The 19,706-nt window shown below is 39.1% G+C and overlaps 2 protein-coding genes across 5 annotated transcripts; one reads left to right on the top strand and one right to left on the bottom strand.

Annotated features, from left to right (window-relative positions):
• Positions 1-493: 493 nt before the first annotated feature.
• On the bottom strand, positions 494-10,210 carry abcg8 (ATP-binding cassette, sub-family G (WHITE), member 8). 4 transcript variants are annotated; one of them, XM_059359194.1, is made up of 16 exons: positions 10,134-10,207; positions 9,837-9,936; positions 9,431-9,470; positions 8,498-9,327; positions 7,517-7,621; positions 7,236-7,383; positions 6,598-6,836; positions 6,212-6,344; positions 5,780-6,049; positions 5,492-5,651; positions 4,873-4,974; positions 3,699-3,898; positions 2,950-3,026; positions 2,491-2,758; positions 2,254-2,381; positions 494-1,656 (listed from the first exon to the last, which is right to left on the bottom strand). In XM_059359194.1, the coding sequence occupies exons 4-16, from the start codon at positions 8,540-8,542 to the stop codon at positions 1,519-1,521; spliced, it is 2,013 nt and encodes a 670-aa protein (XP_059215177.1). In that variant the 5' UTR covers positions 8,543-9,327; positions 9,431-9,470; positions 9,837-9,936; positions 10,134-10,207; the 3' UTR covers positions 494-1,518. The 4 variants fall into 4 exon arrangements, with proteins under 4 accessions (XP_059215177.1, XP_059215175.1, XP_059215179.1 ...); XM_059359192.1 differs by having other exon boundaries at positions 9,837-10,210; XM_059359196.1 differs by having other exon boundaries at positions 7,517-7,618; positions 9,837-10,210.
• abcg5 (ATP-binding cassette, sub-family G (WHITE), member 5) lies at positions 9,037-19,670 on the top strand. The gene is made up of 14 exons (XM_059359197.1): positions 9,037-9,291; positions 9,808-9,929; positions 10,379-10,515; positions 11,709-11,807; positions 12,444-12,576; positions 13,627-13,766; positions 14,155-14,284; positions 14,435-14,648; positions 14,934-15,139; positions 17,373-17,511; positions 17,652-17,725; positions 18,015-18,126; positions 18,247-18,359; positions 19,185-19,670. The coding sequence occupies exons 1-14, from the start codon at positions 9,122-9,124 to the stop codon at positions 19,367-19,369; spliced, it is 1,974 nt and encodes a 657-aa protein (XP_059215180.1). The 5' UTR covers positions 9,037-9,121; the 3' UTR covers positions 19,370-19,670.
• Positions 19,671-19,706: the final 36 nt, after the last annotated feature.

Below are 19,706 nucleotides of genomic sequence, written 5' to 3'. Positions count from 1 at the left end.
TAGGAAATGGTGTCTCACTCAGTCTAACCCTATCCCAGCAGATCTTCTGTCTCCTGATCTGCAGCTGCTCTCTGCTTGGCTTTAAACTCTCCAATCTCTGCCTCAGATATTTCTGTTTCATGTAACACAAGCCGCTCTTGACCCTGGCTGAGGCAGGCCTTAGATAACACACACACTGGTTGTTTCCCAAGAAGATTGTGTGCTGGTTGATATCAGAGGGTCACCGCAGGCAGGGAGCTTATTTCGGACACAAATTAAGATGCAGGATATGTGACACGGTCATCGCAAACTTTTGTTATGAACCAGGGCTTGTTTTTGCAATTTTTCCTTTTCATAATGTTGTCTATGTTAATAAAAGGGATACAGTTTACATGGATATGGGAGGATCAGATTTTAATCACAGAAACATTTTAGCTTATCCTTTTGGTGTTGTATGCTCTTCATATTTCCTTTTTGATTTACGCAAGAAGAACCATTTCTACAGGTGTGTTGCAGAAATAAATTCCAGAATATGAAGTATAACCACTGAAAAGAATCACTTTATCAATAACATTAATTTCTATGAAACTGCACAGTTACAAATAACTGCACCATGTAACTGAATGACCAGGTCAAAGGATAGCAGAGAGGAAAAAGACAAAAATAAACACACTCAAGTGGAGCAATTTGATTTAATACTTTACCAATTTGGACTCAAACCACATCAGTAAAATATTTATCAGGCTTTTGCACCAGTGCAAAAAACACACAGCTTACATAATCTTCAATCTATGAGGACACAAGAACAAGCTCTTTTTTTTTCTGAGTGTGACTTACTAAATCTCTACTCGGCTTTTTTTTTCAGTGCTCCCTATACTGGCACACACATTGTTAAGCTTAATAACCTTACATATACAAAAAAGATAAAGCTGTAGAAAAAAAGAAGATTGAAAATCGAACAAGCAAAAGCTGCAGATGGATATCTGCCAAAGTGGCGTTCTAATCATTTGCCAAGACGGAGAAGAGAGGGAGAGGGAGAAAAATACATCGTTCGAACTTTGATGTTCATGCAGTGCTCTGCTGCCACCCAGCAGCAGTCAGCGGTACTGCAACAAGTGCTTCTCTAAAACTTTCTTCCACCCAAATCCTAATTATTCTCATATTTCTAGCTAGCCATATGTTAAGATTGTTTTGACGAGATAAAAATGAGAGTAATTTTTAGGAATTTTTTCATTAAGAAGGGCGACTAAACTCTACTGAGGTACCAGGAAAAACAGGACTACTGTTGTTGAGATTATTGTGAAAAGGTAAAATTGGAAGGATAAATGTTTCTCCCCTTAATCAAACACTTTTTCACTGTCAAACATCCTAAAAAGATCAATAAATTGACAATGGAAAGCATGGCTCAGTGTCGAACCCGTCGAACTGGAACCCAAATTACTTTCTTCCACTGCAACAAAAAACATTTCCTGAAGAGTCATTTCCAGACTCTGATGTCTTATGTGTTTTGTCTGATTGTTGAAACCGGTCCAGATGTGTTCACCAGTCCTGACTGGACTTCTGTTTGATGAATTTTAGGGACAAGTAATAGAGTGCCATGAAGACCAGAATAACTGCCAGCAGGACCAGATAGCATGAGTACAGAGGATACTGGTTCATTTTCATGGCCTCCACCACCTGGAAGACAAACCGAAAGAGTTACAGGATGAGAAAAATGTAGATTTATTCATGTGCAGGTTTTAAAGTGACAGTTCACCCCAAAATCCAAACTTCAATGTTTACCTCTTAGCTGCAGTGCTATTTATCGTCATTTATCTAGCTTGTTTTGGTGTGAGTTGCTTAGAGCTTGTGGTGCTTAAACCAACAAAAATAACATTTAAAACTCAAAAGGAATGTCTCTTTCCAGAAATCATGACCCAGTTGCTCAAAATAATTCACAGAAATTATTGTGAGCAGTTTCATGCAAGAACTATAGTCTGTATTTTTGATTTGGGGGTTAACTGTCCCTTTAAGAGTTGTGTATGTTTGTGAATAATACTATCCAACATGTATTGCAGAATGTTTTAAACATCTATACATTTGAATGAAAACACAAATTCTTATAAAAGAAAAATTATGCTCTGGTACTGCACAACTTCACAACTCTGATTGATTTTCTTATCAGTGTGCTTAGACTTTGCGGCATTGTTTTGTGAATGATCCTTTTCAGACAAAGGACAAAATCAAATGTTTGATTAACACCCACGTATGATCCTGTGTTTGTTTGTAACTCACATGTATGCCATCAACATTGATGGTGATGTTACCGATTGAGAGGGGGTATTTGTTGCCTCTGAACTGCACCTGCAGCATGCCCTCAAAACCCCAACGCATGAAGGAGGCGTGAGAGAGCCATGTGGCCACTGAGGAGTCAAAAACACACACATAGGTATGAACATAACAAACTGACAAAAATCTTTTCTTCTTCTCTTACACATCTTTTAACTAAGGACAGGTAATCCATCTCCTCACCAGTCCACATATTCTCCAGGCTGATGACAAAACCTCCGGTCAGATAGAAGACAGTGAACAAGGAGTTGCCCATGAAGGATGAGATCTGCAGGGTGGGCAGCGCAGCAGCTACAAACAGAGCCATGGCTCGGCTGCAGTACACCATCAGCCACAGCATCAGGAAGTTGAGCAGGAAACGATCCGGAGCCTCGTTAAGACCAGCCAGCCAATAAATGGGCAGGCCGTACACCAGGGTGAACACGCAGTGCTCTGGTAACTCCCCCAGGACCTGAAAGTGAAGGAAAAACACACATGTATTCAGTGTTAATGCTGGCTAGTGCGTCCACATGTAGCAATGCTCTTCAACACCACATTACAGTGCTGTACTGTACATTACGCTGTGTACAGTACAGAAGTATGACTCCAGCATGGAGCAAGACTGACCCCTACTGGAGATGCAGTTTTATCACTGTGGTTTACCTTGGCAAAGAAGTAGGAGGTGGCGGAGTACATGCCGTCCTCCAGCTCGTGGTAGAGCATGGCTCGCTCTGTGTGACCTGCAGAGGACAATAACATACACTGATGAGGTGCAGCATTATAACCTCTGATAGCAGACTTCCTTACAGATTGCAGAACTGTCCTTCAGTTTGTTGTATGCCGATGCACAACAAACATCACAAGTTACTGAGGCTCTCCAGCTACGTACATGTGGTATTTGTAGTGTTATAATGTGTGAATTTAACTTGAATTTCAATGTTTCTGTTATCTTGGGCCTGTGTGATGTGTAAGGAGTGTAACAGTTTTCAACTCTGAGTCATACATAAACTGTAATCAATCTTATAACTTGTGTTGTCAGTTCACCATGACTGGACTTAAACTTATCTCTTATTGGCTGTAATATAACTCATGGTCTCTCTTCATTAATGAAAGAGAATATTTTTTTTCAATGTGGCATTTACAGCCACTAAATAACCTCATGTCAAGGTCACAAGATATGGAGCGATAAACAGCCTTAAAGCCTCTATTTTTGTTTTTGTTTATCACTTCTAATTAACTTCAGGTTTGAACTTTTATTTTTTTACTCTGTAATGAAAAATAAATGTGTTCGTTGCAGTATTTTTCCACAGTATGTGCCTTTTGGAGCATGCTTTTACTGTCGGTAATGATTTTGCAGATTATCACATCTCACAAGTTTTAAATGCAGACTGACTTTGACTCTTGTTACTCACATTTAGCTATGACGTCCAGCACCACAGCGAATGGGGTGAGAGCTGCTATCATGTAGAGGAGGGCCACTGTGTCCTGAATGGTCAGACGTTCCTCTCCTGCTCCGTAGTAGAGACAACCGATCAGCAGCGACATGAGCAGGGCCTCGAAGCCATGGACCAATAAGGTGACCAGGTCTCTGTAGTCATTATACATGTGACGCCTGAGGGAGAAGAAACAAGGGGAGGTCAATAAATGCTATTGTCCTGTTGTCAGGACCAAAAAAATATCTGAATTAATAGTATTACATAAAGTGGTGAAGAAATTATTCAGATTCTTTACTTAAGTAAAAGTACTAATACTACAATGTAAAACTACTCGATTTCAAGTAAAAGTTGTGTATTGAAAATGTTCCTCAAGTAAAATTATTTGTAAAATCAGGAAAATGTATTAAAGTAAGAAATGACTGCATGAAATGGTGTTATATGAAAAATAACATAAAAAAAAGAAAAACAAAAAAGTTGCTCTCATAGTCACACCTACCATATTATGTGCATTAATCTTAATTTGTAAATTATTACAAAAAAACAACAGCTACAATTGTAACTAGTAACTAAAGCTCTCAGATAATTGTAGAGAAGTAAAGAAATACATTTCCCTCTGATATGTAGTGGAATAGAAGAAAACTGTACTTAAGTACAGGAGTTGAGTAAATGTACTTTAAATGTATATTAAATTCCACTTCAGATAAAGTGAATATGATAAAGATCCTGTTTAAAATGAACATATTTTAACAGGTCAGGTGGTGTCGTTGAAGGGTACTTGAACTAATCTGACAGGGTTGTTGAGATTCAATGAACAAAAAAGGTTGAGAATGGCTTTTTTTTATATGTACAGTAGTAAGTAAATCCTAGAAACAAAAAAGTTTGTACAAAATAGTTTTGTGTTTGTAAAGTCAACGACAGACACTGCTATTTGTTTGAACACACCCCTTTCAACTAATTGCCCAATTGCACAGCCTTAAGAGCGTGCATATCACGAATGCTGGGTCTTGTTGGTTTTCTGAGAATCTACTGCACCTACTTGTACCTTGTTTGCCATGTAGCAATAAAAAATATACTAAAAACCTGGATTAATCTGGTTAGTCACATTGGACTGCTATTATATTGAACACTACTGTACCTGAGTTCTTTTTACCTGAGGAGGATGGTAAATTGGTGCAATCCGCCAGGCAGCCTGTTTCTTTGTCTAGAAATAGTGATGACTTCCTCTCCTTTTCCTTTGCTCAGCTGCTGAGAGCTGCAGTCAGACAAAAAAAAAGTGAATCAGAAGAGGGCAATCTTAAACTCTCCCTCCAGACACGTTTTGAAGTATGTAAAAAATACTCTGTTATGATTGATATTTTAATTTAACATGGTTTTCACACATGGTCTGTCTCTATGTGTCAGCCCTTTGATAGTCTGGCGACCTGTCTAGGATGTACCCCGCCCTTGCCCAATGTCAACTGGGATCGGCTCTAGACCCCCATGACCCGAGAACGGATAGGCGTATAGGGATTATGAATGAATGAATGAATGAATGAATGAATAAATGGTGCTCACACATAAAACGTAAAACAAAAGGCACACTGGAGGCACATTTATTCTTTCCCCCTTATTGAAAAATTGTGTCAGTATAAATATATACTGAAAAAATAAATAAATAAATAAATAAAATAAAATAAAATAAATAAATCTTATGTCAGTATAGTCAAGGTCAGACACTTTAAAGGACAAAGGGGACATTTAAGCAGAGGAGACTTTAAACACACAGCTACCTCTCAGTTTGTGTTAGTGCTGTGTTTGTCCCGGCTGTTTTCCACATGTGATCGTTTGTGTCTTGGACCTTTTCCATGAAATGTTCTGCCAGAACTCTGGAGCGCTCCAAACACTCGGCCTCTTGCTCCGGACTGCGTCGGTCTATACTGATCAGATCAACTGGACACAGAGAGACAAAGACACATAAACACCAACAAAATTAGGCTTGAAAAAGTAAATAGGTTAATAAGTAATAATGGATCACATTGATGGGCACTGGAAAGAATCACCCCTAAATCAATACTAACCATAGAAGTCAGACGGGTTGCAGTATCGTGGGCAGGGGTATCCCAGGCCAGTGAAATAAGGCACCATGTCACGAGCTGCGCCAAAGTAAACTGGTGAACCCGATGACAGCAGGGTGACAAGGTCAAAGAGCTGGAAGATGTCAGAACGAGGCTGGTGGACCGACAGCAGGACCAGACGGTTTCCCTGGGCCAGGCGGGACAGTGTGATCACCAGGTTGTGAGCTGTGAAGCTGTCCAAACCTGACGTGGGTTCATCCAAGATCAAAATACCTAAAATTAAAAAAAAGAAACAGGTCAATAATCCATAACAATGCACAACTTTATTACTGTACAGTAATACAGTTACAAAACAGTTACACTAGCAAAATAGATTTGAATTAGGGCTGAGAAATATCCTTCTACTACTATATCTAATACTTCAATATTTCTCACCAGGGTTCCAGAGAAGTTGGACAGCTATACTGACTCTCCTCCTCTCCCCTCCAGAAACACCCCTCACATAGTCGTTTCCCACCCTGGTGTGAGCACACTGTCGCAGCCGCAGCTCTGCAATGACATCATCCACCTGTGACAGAAAACAGCATGGACAGTTTGTCACATGTAACGTATTGTACATAAAGCAGAATAACATATGCTGTTTGCTATTTCAGCTTACTACATTTTAAAGAAGTAGAAGAAGAATTAGACACTGTCATCAATTCTGGTCCAAATAGAGATTACATGCAGACTGTTACATGTCAAGTAAGAGGTCAGTGTTTGTATGACAAGGTGTCTTCATGTATTCTGTGCATGTTAGTTTGGATATGGTTTAATCTTACCCTCTGGTCCCTCTGAGCCTGTTGGAAGTGGGTGGGGAGTCTCAGTTTGGCCACAAAGGCGAGAGTTTCACGGACGGTGAGGTGAGGAAGAAGGCGGTCATCTTGCCGGACATGAGCAATGCTCTTCTTCACCAGCTGAGGGGTGTTGGGCTTCCCGTTAATCAGAATCTGACCGGAGGTCATCGTACCGCCCTCATCACGGCATGTTATTATGTCCAGCAAAGATGTTTTCCCACAACCTGGGAGAAGATTGAAGATGATTACATATTTAAAAAGCAACAAAACAAGACAAGACTCAAAATATTTACATTATCCATACAATTTTCTTCATTTTCTATAACCCTGATTAAGTTCTGTTCCTTCTCCAACTGTGCACATGATTTTTGGGCATTGTTTTGTCTCCAAATACAGCATATTGTTTCTTTATTTTTTGTAGTTCAAGTATCTTCAGGCAGATAGAGAGTTTATATTGTTTCTCTAATCTGTAATATGTTTCATGTACAGCTTGAAATTGAGAGTCTGAATGTCCATGTGAACAATGTTGTTAAAAACGCTTGACACAAATGACATCATCCAAGAAGGCCATTACATTTATTACCTTGATTAGAAACTGTTAATCAAGTGTGTGTTTATGTCACCTGAGCTGCCAATGACAGCCAGCATCTGCCCACTGCGGACTCGGAGGCTGAGCTTGTTGATGGCTGTCTGCTTGTTTCCCTTTATTTCCCATGGCAACTTGAATTCTGCTAACCTCTCGTACCAGGGGATCTGAGCCGCTGTGTCCACCTGGGAGCACAAACATAAACACACAAATTTACACAGTCATCACATACAACCTCCACATATAAAGTACAGGACTGCAACAGGTAAAAGCTGAAGATAACTGTGCATGTGAGCAGAGCAGCTGACTGGCAGTTACCTCATACTGCAGGTCGTTGACCTCCAGCTCATTGCACCCTCCACTGTAGGTGAAGTAGAGGCTGCTGTCCTCTTCAGACGAGAACAACTCTGTGTCTTGATGCTGCTAAACAGGAGCAGACAGGTAAATAAAGTTCACTGAGACGAGGACTCATTGACTTTTTAAAGTATTGTATTTATATCCGCTTTCAAGGACAAACTGCAATATAATCTGTGAAAGTAAAGAACAGGACTGAGAGAGTGATAAAACTCTTTTTATGAATAATTATTTTAAAGTTGCTTTTTTAAATAATGAACAGTTTTTTGCTTGCATGCTCACTGGGTCTGTGAAAACCAGCTGAAAACATTGTCCGAAATGTTAAGGTGTTGCAGTAGCTGCACACTTTGCATTACACTTTCAACTGGTTTATTGCAGTTAAATTAGTCATTTATTAATGATCATTACATGCATGCATGAGTATGTGGGGATGCGTGTGCTTTTGTGTATTGCTCTGTGTGTGTGTGTGTGTGTGTGTGTGTGTGTGTGTATGTGTGTGTGTGTGTGTGTAAATAGATGCCTGTGACCTGTTGTGGGTCCAGAGTCCATTTAAAACGGACCCTAATGTTGTCTTTATATAAAACCTAAATCTCTCCAATAAAAAAATTGGAATGCTGAGTAAAATGCAAATAAAAACATAATGCATTAAATTCAGAACAGAGTGCATATTTACAAAATCAAAGGTTTATCAGTTTGAATATAAAATGTATTGTCTTTGTTTGCAAATGAATAAAATTTGTTTTATTGTTATTCATGTCACAACTTTTTTGGAACCAGATGTGTACTGTAGATGTCATGTAACAATCTGATAGACACACATAGTTAAATGAATAAAAACAGAGAAATGAATCAACAGAAAGTTCAGACATGGTTTAGATTTAACCAAAGTCTATCAGTATATTGGCAGAGGACGTTAAAACTAATGTCTTGTGAAGTCAAACTGACCTGTGAGGGCCCGTTTGCATGACTGAGCCCGGTGTTTGTGTCCATGATGATGAAATTGCTGTTTGATGTTTGTAGGATCAAGAGGTCAGCGCACCCTTTTTGTCCTTCTGTTCAATTCCTTTTTTGTTCTTATGTGTATCTGCGTTTGCTTCCCTCCTGTTGCTCCCCTGCTCTCAGTATTTTCTCTCCGTTCGATAGTTTGGCTTCAGTCCAGCTGAAGGTCTCCTCTCGTCCGAGCTCACAAGCCTTCTCTCGCAAAGCGTCCAAGTTCATGTCATGTCACTTCTGCTCTGCCCTGGCACTCATAGCTATGCTGCTCACGGCGCACAATTTGAGGACTGAAGTCATTCAGCCAGTCAGTCTGCCCAGCATGTTTTGTGTCTTCTTTATAGAGCTCCGGATCAAAGTTCTCTGAGATAACGCAGCGTTGGCTGCATGGTTATGGTTCCTGAGAGACACCACTGCTCTAGCACTGCTGCTCTGTACAGGGAGTGAGTGCAGAGAAACAAAGTCGGGGCCTTTGGAGCATCACATGCTGTTTACGGGTCGTGTGGATATGAACAAACTCATCTGAGACGGACTCGACTCACGATTGTCATTTGGAGTAGCAAACTGTCCGGAGAAATGAAGAGAGGTTATTCAATGGAGGCGGTGGAGCCGGAGAACGGGACCAAAGTTAGCGAGTCCTTCAAGTTTGTGTCGGAGGTGAAGAGGGATGTGTGGAGGGGCAGCGGAGAGGAGCGATCAGATCCTTCCTGTAGTCTCAGTGTCAGCAAGATCTCCTACACAGTCAGGTAACAGCTGCAGACACAGAGTATCCAAGAGGACCACTGAGACACACAAACAGATAGGTGACATTATACAGATAATGTTATATTTGTATGCATACAGGTTAAGGACGAATTATGGATAATTTAATGTGGTTTAACTCACGTTTAATGAAATAGCAGAAAATAAATGGTAAGTGGAAAATCTGTAAAAAAAAAAATAAAAAAAAACTTTCAAATGAAATGATGATGAATTTCCCAGTGGGGGTTTATTATTGAAATAATAAATACATAATAATAATAAATATATATATATATATATATATATATATATATATATATATATATATATGATAATTTTTAATTGAGATTAAAATGCATTTATTTTTTAAATAAACACAAACATTACAAACAAATACAAGTACATATTTTATACATTTTAGGAAGAAGGGGCAGCATATTTAATTTCTTTTTGCCTTGTTCTTGTTCTGTGTGTGTGTGTGTGTGTGTGTGTGTGTGTGTGTGTGTGTGTGTGTGTTGCAGTGAGCGTGTGGGTCCATGGTGGGACGTACCCTCCTACAAGAAGCGATGGACTCGTCAGATCCTCAACGATGTCTCCTTCCACGTAGAAAGTGGGCAGATCATGGGCATACTGGGCAATTCAGGTTGGCACTTTGTGGAGTCCAAAACAAAATATATTACATTACATTACAAACAAGACCAATTTTTAATGGAAATTGGTCTGAGTGATTAAGATTATTATTATTATACATTGTGACATCTTGAATACAATTTATTTATTTATTATCTGTCAACAGAAAAAAATGGTCAGTTGTGCTTTAATGTAAATAAAAGCAATGTTAAAGCACCTTTTATTCAGCCAAGATTACAGTGTGAGAATGGAGAATGTCCAGATATACCCTGTATGTATATATGTATATATATATATATATATATATATATATATATATATATATATATATATATATATATATATATATATATATATATAAATGAAAAATGTATATATATATATATATATATATATATATATATATATATATATATATATATATATATATCCATGTGTGTGTGTGCCCCTTGCCCTGTTAAGGCTCAGGAAAGACCACATTGTTGGATGCCATCTCAGGGAGGATTGGAAACAGTGGTACACTGCTGGGTGAGGTCTTTGTTAACGGCATGAAACTGAAGAGAGACGAGTATCAGGACTGCTTCTCTTATGTCCTGCAGGTAACACAGAGAAACATCCAAACATACAGTGTAGACACAGGCCATCAGTGATTTGTTATGTCAAGAATTAAATACAATTTTCTAAATGCCTCAAACTGGGCAGTGCACTCCGACAAGATAAATATGTATTATAAAATTTAAAAGCAAATTACTATAAAATACTGTATTTTTACTGCCTAGTATAACTGCTGAATTGCTGCTGAAGATACTATCAGTGGTTTGAAAGTGTCTATTCCCATGCACACACATACACCTTTCACTTTTCCGTAGTTGTCACCACACACTAACATCAGGTTAAACTTTGCCCTGAAGTGTTACATGTGAGTGGCTGTATGTATAAACTCAATGAACACAAACCATTTTGCCGAAACTCCTGAAAAGGTTGCCCTGGCCTCTGGGTGAAATTAACTAAAGGCCCTTGCTGGCCTCCTCATACACTTAATCTCTCAATGAGAGGTGCTCAAGTGTATCCAAAGCCTGAATTAAAAACACTGGCTTTAAACTGGCCTTGCTTCCTTTCAAATCATCTCCCTTTTCTAGCTGATAGCACCCCCCCCCCCCCCCCCCCCCCCCCCCCCCCCCCCCCCTACTCTCTAAGCCTCGTCATTAACTTCCCCTGCTAAGCTGCAGATGAGGAGGTGATATGAGCTCCTGATATTAAAGTCATTCAGATGAGAGACTAAGGAGAAGTGGGATTGGGAGGCGCCATGTGTTAATTGAGGCAGGCAGCAGGTTCAAGTAATAAATGTGTGTATGTGTGTGTGTGTGTGTGCACATGTCTGGAGCGGAGGTATGGTTCAGTTGGCAACATATATTCACGTATACTGCTGTATGTGTCCTATATGGATGTGCACTCAGTGTGCAGGGATGTAAAGCAAAGAAACTGTGGAAAAATACTTTATCTTCAATTTTCTGCTGCTAAGAGTGTGCACAATGGATGTTTACAGCAAATTTCATGCTATGTACTGTAGTTTCACAAGTTGAATATTGAGGTGATCATAGATATATTCAAGTTGATAATTTGCGTTGTTTTAGTCTTTCTTAGTATGAACCTGTTGTCTTACTCATCTCACTTGCAAGTAAAACATGAAGAGGCATTTCACAATCCATCCTCAATAAGTATGAAAAATCCATGAAATCTGTCTTCCTCACTCTATCTCTTACTTGTTTCTTGCTTTTTCTTTCTTAACCAGAGTGATAACTTGTTGAGTTATCTGACAGTGGAGGAGACTCTGACCTACACAGCACAGCTGGCCCTGCGGAGACACTCGACTGAAGCCATCAAGAAGAAGGTGACCTTTGAAAGTGTCTTCTGCTATGTCGGTATCAGTTTTCTTTAGCTTAAACTTGAAATGTCACCCGGCAAGAGAAAAACAAAAAAGGCAACAACAAAAAAACAGTATAACTGTATATAACCTACATTTAGAAGATGCTGATCATGTTTTTTCTTCATGAAGACATCTTCTCAAAAGCACAGAGATGTTCTGCTGTATATCTGGCCTTCTGAGCCAAGTTGTGTTTAATATCAGGATAACTGAAGTATAAAAGAGAACATTTTAACATTACTTCAAAGCTTGTATTAGTTGGATATTCCTTGTAACTACTTTGTCTATCGAAAACGTATAGGTATACTATACTATATCTCTATCGTAGTAATGTGTCCTTCACTCATGCAGCTGACTTGACAAAAAAAAATCAAAATCTTCCCTCTTATGATCGCAGCTCATGATTTGTCAAAAAGGATCAAAATTGTGCAAATGCCAAGCTTTCAAGAAAGTCTGTGTCTGTGAAAAATTTCAGAGAGCAGTAATAAATTCCTTAAGTTAAATGCACTGACTACAGCTAGCAGGTACGTTGTCTACAGTTGGCCCTTGTTATTAGCAGTAACTCTCTTGTCAGCTGACCCTTGACCTCTGGCTATGGTGCAGGTGTCAGCAGTGATGGCGGAGCTGAGTCTGAGTCATGTGGCCCACAGTGTTATTGGAGGTCGAGTTTTCCCAGGGATCTCTGGGGGCGAGAGGAGAAGGGTCTCCATTGCCAGTCAGCTGCTTCAGGATCCAAGTGAGTGCCTCTGCAGCTGGGAAATATGAGTTTTATCTGTGTATCAGACTTCCAAAGGGTGCTATAGCTGCAAATTTAAATCATGATGATGAGGGGAATCGAGGTAAAAGCCATTATCCCTTAAATTCGTGAAGCTTTACAGAGCTCAAATGAGAAGATTTGGACTAGATAAACTGAACATTAGAGGTTTTTTTTTTTTAAATATTCAAGGCAGGTGGAACAAGATTATACAAAAAAGGCTGTGACACAGAAATAATACAAAAACGTTTATGTGATCAGCACACTCTGTTTAGTAAGTTATGGCATATAAGATGTTATATTACATGCATATACTGTAGGAAGCAACAGGACTGGAGGCAGGACTGTGCTATCCTGAGATAGAAGAAAGTTCACGACAAGACCTTTCTCTCCCCAAAGAGTTTTAGAAAGTCCACACTGAAAAACAACAGGATCTAAGTAAGACAGGAATAAGGAAAGGACGGAGAAAGCGACAGAGGAAGAGATGGAGAAGAGTAATGAAAGACTGGGTTATCACACCACGAAGGGAATGAGCAGAGACCCACCTCTGTGTGTGAGTGTGTGTACGTGCTCATCCCAGGTGTAGTTTATCAGGCCTGCAGTCCTCCAGGGAGGATGAAGGGTCTCAGTCCTCATTCAGGATTAGACTGGCCATGGACACACACACATAGTCACACACGGAGTAATGAGGAGTTTCCATTCGCTGCCTCTCCAATCAACCAGGAAATGAATTAATCTCACAATTAAAGCATCTGCTAATTCCACTCTGCTTTCATAATGCAAAGAGGCAATCTTTTAATTGTCCTAATTAGAGTAATTAACTAAAAAAAAAAGAACTCACTTATCTTCACAAGTTGAGTTGGGCCCGCCGAGAGTCCTGCATGTGCCACTTAATAAAAAGTACATTTAAAAGTTTCTAACTTTAACTGAGAAAAAAAAAGTTATTGTCCTACCTTTCTCTTGTTCTTGATGCTTCGGTGTGTGATACACCTGCATGAGGGTGATGATGTCATCAGGATGATGTCGTTGCAGGGGTGATCCTATTGGATGAGCCCACCACCGGCCTGGACAGCATGACAGCCAATCAGATTGTGGTACTGCTAGCAGAGCTGGCCAGGAGGAACCGTATTGTCATCGTGACTATCCACCAACCACGCTCCGAGCTCTTCAGGGTGAGTTTGGAGATAAACTGCAGAAAGAGAGAAAGAGTGACAATTAACTTTAAATGAATTTTTCCAAGTCTATTTTAAAACGAAGCCCACATTCCCAAATGTACATTGAAACAGTTTCGGCTCACTGTACTTGTTCCTCTTTCTGATCCTTTTATAGTGCAATTGTGATTGAAGCGATGAGGGACAAAATTAGTCAAATCAAGAGGTTATCTTCCAAAGTTACAAACTTATAAGTACAAGTAATTCTTCTTTGTGTGAAGTGTTGTTTTCAGACTTTCAGATAAAGTGTGAACCTATCCTTTAAATACAGGAATGTTTTTCTACCGTAACAGAGGATCATTTGCTGAGGTTATTAAACTTTTTGAGTGTATTTTCTTGTGTGTTACAGGTGTTTAGCAGGATATCTATAATGAGTCGTGGAGAGATGGTGTTCTGCGGGCAGCCCGAGGAGATGGTGGACTTCTTCGGCCAATGTGGATATGAGTGTCCAGAGTACTGCAACCCCTTTGACATCTATGGTACTACATGCTATGATACTGTACTGTAAATTAAAGCTGCACAGCTATTACCACAAAGAAATCTACAGTTTGAGAATATACAGTATCTAAAAGAATGAGCCTGTTTGTTATCAAACATTAAAATCTTCAAATTGCTGTTATGTTAAACAGTTGACTTCACCTCAGTGGACACACGCAGCAGTGAGAGGGAGGCAGCCACATTCAGTCGCATGCATGAGATCACTTCGTCCTATCAGAGTTCTGCCATCTACCAGAGCATGCTGGGAAACATGGAGCAGAGCCTACAGAGGACAGACAAGCCAGCTATCCCCTTTAAGAGCAAAGAGTCGCCAAGCAGTGCCACGAAACTTGAGGTTCTGATCAGGTCAGTGATGGGCGAGTCTTCAGGCCCCTTTGTGTGTGCAGATGTCATCTATAAAGGCACTAGCTGCACACTGCATTGAGTACATTCATTAATCTTATTCCCATCTTGTACACAGAACTGCATTTCTGTACTATTTACTGTTTGCACTTTACGTCTAACTGCCTTATATGTTACTGCTTCAGTTCTCTCTTCTGCCTTTGTTTGTTTCTGTATTAATATGTTCCTGAGGACAAATATGTCTTTGTGTGTGTTTACAAGTATTTTATATGTGTGTTCTATGTTCAGGCGAACAGTGAGAAACCTGTCCAGAGACAGGATGGGTGTCCTGATGCGTTTGTCGCAGAACCTGATCTATGGTCTCTTTGTGGCCTTCTTCGTGATGCACTTAGACAGCGATGTGAGCAAGGGGGCTGTGCAGGACCGAATTGGCATCATCTATCAGAGCATTGGTGCTTCGCCCTACACTGGCATGCTGAATGCTGTAGCTCTCTGTGAGTTCTACCAACACCATGCATCTGTACACACAGGTTTTGATTTTTTTAACTATTTTGCTAATTTCAAGCAGTGCTTTTATATTATATGTATTCCTTTTACCCTTGTGTGTCACTAGGGATATTTTTGTTTATTTGGAAGTTCAACCCTCATCCCATTAATCTCCCATTTAAAAAACACACATTGATTCCACAGCCATGTTCTATTATATCAGTCTTACAATCTAAAGCCAATGCTTCAAAGGCTTTCTTATGTTAAGGCAAAAACATGGATTTTATTTTCTAGATTCCACCAGGTTGACTGATGCTGTATTATGGAGCACTGCAGTGTTAGATGCAATGCATCAAAATCAGTTTTGGTGCAAATTACTGGCATATTCCAGACTGTAAATTTTCTTAAAAAGAATATCCCCCCATTGTGTGTTTTTGAAAGAAACAGAATGGATATTTGGTGGTTATGCCCAGGACTGATTGATGATGATGGTTAAAAATAAATTAAAATAAATTAAAAAAATCTGACAGAAATTTTGTCCTCTAAGGACATAAGAGCAGCTTTTGAAAGTGAGGCACAAAGGTTGGATAAAAGAGGTTAGACTTGAAAAAGTGGAAAGTGAAAATGAAGGGAAATTATGTCTGCGACAATAATCTGAAAACCTGTGGTTGTTGTTTTTTGAAGACTAAAACATTACGATGCAGCAGGTCTGGGCTATACTTGTATGACACAACTGCATCTTTGTTCTCATTTTTCTCATAGATCCAGTTGTAACTGTGTTTCAGCAGTTATATAATGTCATTGTGACATTATATTTCATCTAACTGCATGTGTCTGATAACATCACCCAGTAAATATCGACATAAGGTGGACATGATGACTTCAGGGACATTCTGAAGTACATGTGGTTGATCACCTAAATAAAAGTGATGCATTATCTTAATTTAACAGCATGTTTGAAACGTCTTTATCTCAGCTGTGTGAGTTCACTTATCTTTTGGTCAGTAGTTGAAAGGTGTCTGCTGTATTTTTGTTTCCTTCAACAGAAATCTGTCGAGTCCAGCTTGGATTTGGCTCTTTAAAGGTGCCCAAAGAGATTCAATGTACTTTCAGTGTGTCTCATTGATCAGAGTAAATGATTAATAGATGAGTTATTACTATAGTGCTAGTATAACAGATTACAACTGCAGTCTACAGACTCTACACAGTTGTTAGCGAGGTACTGTAGGTTACATGTGTAGTTTACTTACAGAGGTGAATGACCTTTACTCTATTTAGAGCTCAAAGTGCCTTTTACCTACAAACCTACAGTACCTTTACTATCTACATTATCTATATTGTCTGTACATATATTTATATCTCTCTGTGTTAACAAGTTCATGGTTAGTATTTATAGCAGCTGCTGTGACTGAAGGTAACCTCAAGAGAGAAACAGCAAACAACAGGTCCTAAGTGAGGACATGTATGGTGAAAGATTTTTGTAAACTTTACTGCTGATATTGCGATCTGCATTTTTTGTTTGCAACTCAATATTCGTGTGCCTAAGAAACACTTAAAAATACCAATTTTAGAGAGAATGTCTTAGTTAAATTAGGATTAAAGACGGTTAAATAAACCTGGAAAATGTTCAGCAACAGGTAATAGGGCTTTAGTGGAATCAATCTTAACATTTATTTCATACATAAGGTGTATGTTAAAGATGATATAGACAATAATAAGTGATGTATATCGGTTATATTGGATGACTGTCTCTTCAGTCTCCTTCTGTTATCAGCTGATTCTAAAAACTTAGCTTTCAGTCTCTGGCTGTCACAGATATGGAAGATAAGATAAGTCATCGACAGTGGGCTGAGTAGAAGTCACTGGAGTTAAAAGGTGATTAAGAGCACCTCATAAGCACCCAAACAGACAGAGGTGGTTATTGGGGATGACCTTGAATCCTATAGATAAAGACTGATAGGAGCAGGTACACTGAGTTATATATATATATATATAATCCCCTGCAAATCAGGAATATAGGCTTTGGTCCAATGGTGTTCATGGGAGTGGTTTTAGTGGTGAGATAGAGCAACAAGTAAAATAAATATGAATTAACAAGTACTTTTCTCTGGTCTTTATAGCCCTAATTAACTGATACTGTACATAATAGAATGATTTTCCCCATTTCTAATGTGTAATATGTTTTTCTCTCCTCTTTTCCAGTCATCACATTATCAGCTCTTTCTCTGCTTTTCTCAACAGTCCCGGCCTTGCGAGCAATCAGTGATCAGGAGAGTCAGGATGGTCTGTACAGTAAATGTCAAATGTTCTTGGCTTACATCTTCCACATCCTGCCCTTCAGCATCCTGAGTGTCTTCATCTTCACCTCCTTCCTTTACTGGTGGGTAGTAAGTATGCATGTGTCGGATTTTAAATTGTTTTATTATTTGTATGTCTTTATTTGGAGGATAGAAGCTGCAAAAGTCATCCCCTCTTGAGACTAACTCTTCTCTTGTCTCTGTTTGTCCCTGCTCCTCTCAGGACGGTGGGGATGCACCCTGAAACCTTACGCTTCTTGTGTTATTCCGCTGTAGTCCTGGTGCCACATATTATAGGTGAGCTGATCAGATTAAGGGGGTTAATATCATTTTTGGACAAGATTACTCACGTGGGCAAGCTCTCAAGCACATAAATACGTATTAATATGTATTGTCATCTTTTGTCTATAAGGTTAATTATTATAGGGACAAGCTACTTATCCCCGTATCTGATGTCCTATTAGTCTTTAAACTTCCAGTTTAGACAATGACATGAAACATCAGCCTCCCTTAATGTCACATTTCCACTGTTATTGTTGTTTTGTTTTGTTTTTTAACATTTTAGCATATTTTTTCATTTCCTCAGGTGAGCTGCTGACTGTGGTGCTATTAGGAGTGGTCCAGGACCCAAACATGGTCAACAGTGGAGTGGCTCTGCTCAATATTGCAGGGATCTTAGTGGGATCTGGCTTCCTAAGGTGAGATACCAAATGTGTTCAATTAGTAACTTAAAGTATAATTCCAGGTGCTTAATGTAAATAAAGATATGAGATATATGCTACTGCTAAAACACCTTCCTCTCATCTTCCTTTCAACAGGAGCACTCAGCAGATGCCGGTGGTCTTCCAGTGGCTCAGCTACCTGACCTTCCAGAAGTACGGCTGTGAGCTGCTCATAGTCACAGAGTTCCACGGACTCGACTTCACGTGCAGTAAGTTGTTTTCACTATGTGACCATCTTCCTTGTCCACTTGAAAAGAGGTCATTTCATACCAACTTATCTAGAACTCCCAGTTCACGTACTGGATTTTATATATTATTATATATTTTTTTAAATCATGTGATAATACAATACACAATTCTATAGCTCGACTCCCATTTCTGCAAATCTTTGCATGTGTATTCTAAGCCTCACCAATTGCTTATTTTCCCAATGAATTAGGCTGAAATGTGTGCAAACATTAAATAAACTTTAGTGATAATTTGAAGAGTTAATTTACAAAAACAGAGAAAAGCCAAATACAATTTTGATGGATTTTTCCTTGAGTGCAACAAAAAACGGAGATATCTGTTGTTGCCTTTTACAAATGAACGCTTTTGTAACATGAATTAATGTAAAAAGTTGTTGTTGAATGTTCAAATGATTAAACATAATTAATGTTTTAATCAAAAATATTTTTTAACTTAATATTTCAACTAGGTATTATATAGCATCTAGAAGTGATTTGGTCCTCCATAACTGATATGGAATGACCCAAAGGTACTTAATATCACAACCTGACAAGGACACAGTGAGTATGTTATGGCCCTGTAGGAAAATCTAGTTGTGGATCACATTTACAATCAATCTTTAATCTTTTCATCTACCTTAACAAGCACTGTGCTGTATGCAATGACATCAAAGTATGAGTTCAGTGTTCAAGGACATATGTCAGGACAGATTAAAGGACAGTCATTGGCTGTTTCAGGAACTGAAGTGGGCTTTAAAACCAGCCTAATTGTTAACTCTTTATCTCTGGGGTGTTGTGTTGTTGCAGATGTTTCCAAACCTTTGCCAGGAGCCTGTATGATCACTCAAGGCGATCAGGTCATTGATCAGGGCTATCCCGGCGCTCTGTCCCGATACACACTAGACTTTGTTCTCCTCTACTCCTTCCTCCCTGCTCTCCTGGTGCTGGGCCTGATCAGCTTCAAGATCAGAGATAGGCTGATACGTCACTAAAACCACAGATACACATATGTGGGAGGATATTCTAAGAGTTTGGTTGTAAAGATCTATAACAGACTTAAGAAAAGTAGGATGTTGTTGATGTAAGATGAGGTAAACTGTTCTGTGGCTCCTGTAACCTTTCCACCCAGATATGCTTCTATGTAAGCACCTATTTTAAAGTTTTACAGAATAAAGTTTTATATAGTTCAGTGCAATGATACAAAAACAATGAACTTCTGTTAAGACTTTTTCTCTAAAAAGACTCAGTGCAGGGTTCAAGGTGTACAGTACAGCAGGATTAATCTGCACGAACTCAGATATTACAGCTGAGTGGTCCTTGTACCACCAA

Source organism: Centropristis striata, chromosome 20 (genome assembly GCF_030273125.1).
Source record: "Centropristis striata isolate RG_2023a ecotype Rhode Island chromosome 20, C.striata_1.0, whole genome shotgun sequence".
In the NCBI taxonomy this organism is placed as follows: Eukaryota; Metazoa; Chordata; class Actinopteri; order Perciformes; family Serranidae; genus Centropristis; species Centropristis striata.
Note: the sequence above shows the minus strand (reverse complement) of the source record. Positions and strands in the feature narration are given on the sequence as shown.